Genomic DNA, 3,875 nt, shown 5'->3' with positions numbered 1-3,875 from the left:
CTATAAGAATATGAGACATAAGGACTGCTACTATAAGAATCATATATTCTTTACATGGCATTTTGAATTGAATCGGAGGTGTAGAACAAGGAGGAGAGGTCACCATGGACACTTTTGAGTATTCTGTCACTTTGTGACAAGCATGTTTTGCCATCTTTTTAGAGAGAGTGAGAAGTAGTAATAATTTGTTAGCATGTCTTATCATTTCCTCCAAATCTTGTTGTATTTAGAAGAACAATTGGGCAAGTGAGTTCGAAAGGTGGGGTTAGCTTGTAATAGAAATCTGCAGTAGTATAGCTTTGAAAGAAGCAATCGTTGATTAGCATGCATATGTGGACATGAGTTCTAACTCCGATCGCTTGCCTCCCTGCGTCAGAATGCAGTAAATTAAGCACATCATCTGCCGACTCAACAACAAACTTATTATACAGCGGAAGAAGGAGGAAAACCATAGCACGAGAAGATACCAACAAGACATCATGTCATGTTTGATTCGAAGCCTTCATTACCACAAACCTTCTCCTGCCGACGACGTTTGCCTTCTCCCCCAGCTTCTCTAGGTGAAGCATTCGCCGTCTAGCGGAAGCCACACCGGTGTTACTACGATCATCCGACTCCGAGTGAACCGGAGAAGTCCCCTCAAGAGGCTCCACTTGGCCGTCCAACTCCTTGTACTGCATCGCTCCTCTTAAGCTTTCCGCCACCTCGCTCATCTTCGGGCGGTCTCTGGCGAGCTTGGCGAGGCAGACATCCGCCAGCTTGGCGATCTCTCGAGCAGCCCTAAGAGAATATTTGTTCTCCAGCCTGGGATCCATGATCATGCTGAACCTCCCACTCTCTGCAGGAAATGCTTTCACCCAGTCCAAGAGCTTTTGCTCGGTTTTCGGCCGATTTCTCTCCATCGACTTCCTGCCCGTAAGGATCTCATATAGCACGACTCCAAAGCTCCAAACATCACTCTTCGCCGTGAGATGGCCGGTCTCCACATAGTCTGGAGCAGCGTAGCCGTATGTCCCCATCACCTGACCACAAAAACAAGAAAATTATGTGCCCATCCATTACATCGCCGGTGCCATCCGGTGCATACGTACCGCCGTGGTTACATGAGTGTGACCTTCCGACGGCCCCTCCCTTGCTAAGCCAAAGTCCGAGAGCTTTGGTCTAAACTCCTCATCTAATAGTACATTAGAGGCTTTGAAATCCCGGTAGATGACCTGCCCAAATAATGACATGAAAATTACAACCTGAATTTAGCATGAAGCAGACACAAATGTTTTTGCTGCAATTGTTAGATCGACTCCATCTAATGGAAAATGCAGTTTGTTTGAATTAGGGATGCGACATTGATCCACTATTAAGGTCATCATCCTCAGGAAATCAAAAATGTTTTCTCAGACGATGACCTTTTCTAGTGAGTAGCAGCAAATTAGATGTTAAGGTACATCAAGGTATGTTTTCTGCTCCAACTGAAGGGAACAGTAATGTATATTCTGAGATCACTTGGAATCAGCATTAAGAGGAAACCTGGACGTCCATCCCCTCATGCAAGTATGCCAATCCTTCTGCGGCACCCAGGGCTATCTGCAACCTCGTGCTCCAAGGAAGAGATGGATATGCTCTGTTGAACAAATGATCTTCCAGTGACTTATTAGGCATAAATTCGTAAACCAACATCCTCTGTGGCACACTTTCGCTGTCCACCGAGCAGTACCCGATCAGCTTGACCAGATTTGGGTGCTCAACAACACCAAGGAACTGGACTTCTGCTAACCATTGTTTGTGACCCTACAGAGCAGTCAGATGAAATGGAGGTGCATAAGGAATCTGATGCCATACAAAGAAGACGAAAGCTGAAAGGATTCAAGAAGAGCTTTTTCCTGTTTCGAGAGAAGGTGATATAAACATCAAAAGATTAGCTTCATACCAAGAAGCTTCAACATGTAGCGATTTTGACCTACTGAACAATTTGACGAAGGCATAATCCTTATTTGTAAATGGAAGGTAAATCTCTCGGTGACTTATACCTGCAAGCCTTGCGGGTTAAGCTTCTTGATTGCCACTATGGTGCCATCGCCCTTCCGGTCGGGGGGCTTGACAAAGCCTTTGTACACACTCCCAAACCCACCCTCTCCAATCTTGAGCAGCCTGCTGAAATCATTGGTTGCGTTCCGGAGCTCCTTGAGCTCAAAAACACGCAGGTTATGCGCCCTCTCCTCATACAACTCGGGAATGCTTTTCTGGGAGGACACGGAACCTGATGACTTGCTCGTCTGCTTCGCAGTCGTCGAATCCTCTGATCTGCTAGTCACCTCGTTCGATGTCGGCGAGTACATGGGCACCGAGCTGGGCATGGGGGCGGAAGCTCTCCGTTTCCTGTATCTGTTTCTTTCTCTGATGAAATGGAAACAACCCATTCTTCAAACAGGTCGGCGAAGCCCAATAACGCAAGGCGCTGCCTTTTGAATCGGAAGCAAGAGGACACCGACTCGGATGCAGAGTAGTTGGGGGAAACCTAAGAAAAATAGAGTCTTTGTCCGATTGAGCGATTAGAGGTATGGAAAGGGAGAATCTTTCTGAGGAACGAGAAGCAACAGGAGAAAGAAAGCAGGTGAAAGTAGAAGAAGCTCCAATTTGTACAGCTAACAAAATGAAGCGGGAGATCTTTAGGAGAACAAAGGAAGGGAAGGATCGAACGTATCCAGAAAACCTAAGCAAAGAGATTTCGTTGCAGAACAAAAGCGTATATGAGTAAAGATGGCATCTTGGAGGCGACAAAACAAAGCCGAGAGGAGATCTGAGAGATCGAATCAATATATCGTTATCCAATTGCAACCAAACCGAATGAGCCGAGAGAGAGAGAGAGAGAGAGGTGAAACGAGGAACAATTCCCCTCACCTACTACTGTCACTGTTCTGGTCTCCGCCTTCTACCAGAGTCGCCCGCGCTCAGGCAGTCTCTGCTCCCGCCCCCGTCGTCTCTTCTTGAGTGCCCACTAAGCGCATCTGCCGTAAGGGATGTAAGGGATTCAACACCTTGCTGTCCCTGTCGAGACTAATAGGTTGCGTCTACTTCGAAGACTGCGAAAGACGAGGCCTTCAGTCCCTTGTTGTGCATCTCGTCAAACAAACAAGAAAACAATGAGGTGCGTCTCTCTCTCTCTCTCCTCCGATGAGGGGTAGAGCAGCAGCAGGAGGACTCGAAGGGGCGTTTACTGGTGGAGGGATTGAATGCGACGAAGGCAACATTTGGTCAACGACGGCGGCCTCTGACTTGTTACGAAAAGAAGAAAAAGAACGCAATCGGGTGGGTCCCAACGGCATGGGTACTGCTGGTGGTCAAAGACTCATACCGCGCACACGAAATTACAATTGAAGGTCAGGTCAGGTTTCATAAAAAATATTTACAATAAACCATAATTTTCGGGGTTGGTATTTTTTTTTAGGGTTATAGAGCCAATATTCTTATAAAAAAATTAAAATATTAATATACATATGTGAAAAATAACTTAAAATTATAATTTTTTTAAGATTTATATAATTTTGTGTCGATCATTTTTTAGTGTATATTTTACTCTATGATATCAAACGTTGTGATCCAAGTTTGATAGACTAATTTATCTATTAAGACCGTTTAACATAAATTATTAATAAAAATATTTAAGTTAAAATTAATAATAGTATATCTATCAAATCTTTATAAATCAATTTTAATCTTGTCTTGGATGTAAAATTAATCGGAAGTATTATAAAAATCTTATAATTTGATATGTAAAAAGTTTAAACATTAATTGGTATGTAATTCATAAGTTCTTGATATTTTTATTTTATAACTATCTCTGGTTAATAATTATTAAAAAATAAAAATAATAATTTTTT

The 3,875-nt window shown here is 43.5% G+C and overlaps 1 protein-coding gene across 2 annotated transcripts; it reads right to left on the bottom strand.

The window, feature by feature from the left end:
• Positions 1 to 294: 294 nt before the first annotated feature.
• On the bottom strand, positions 295 to 3,210 carry LOC135627073 (probable serine/threonine-protein kinase PBL19). Of its 2 annotated transcripts, none has more exons than XM_065133029.1 (5): positions 2,896 to 3,210; positions 2,025 to 2,512; positions 1,525 to 1,785; positions 1,092 to 1,214; positions 295 to 1,022 (listed from the first exon to the last, which is right to left on the bottom strand). In XM_065133029.1, exons 2-5 carry the CDS (start codon positions 2,412 to 2,414, stop codon positions 483 to 485), a joined length of 1,314 nt encoding a protein of 437 aa, XP_064989101.1. In that variant the 5' UTR covers positions 2,415 to 2,512; positions 2,896 to 3,210; the 3' UTR covers positions 295 to 482. The 2 variants fall into 2 exon arrangements, with proteins under 2 accessions (XP_064989101.1, XP_064989100.1); XM_065133028.1 differs by having other exon boundaries at positions 2,025 to 2,528; positions 2,896 to 3,209.
• Between the last annotated feature and the right edge of the window lie 665 nt (positions 3,211 to 3,875).

This window comes from Musa acuminata, chromosome BXJ2-11 (assembly GCF_036884655.1).
Source record: "Musa acuminata AAA Group cultivar baxijiao chromosome BXJ2-11, Cavendish_Baxijiao_AAA, whole genome shotgun sequence".
Classification (NCBI taxonomy): Eukaryota; Viridiplantae; Streptophyta; class Magnoliopsida; order Zingiberales; family Musaceae; genus Musa; species Musa acuminata.
The sequence above is the reverse complement of the archived record's forward strand: the minus strand, read 5'-3'. Positions and strand labels throughout refer to the sequence as shown.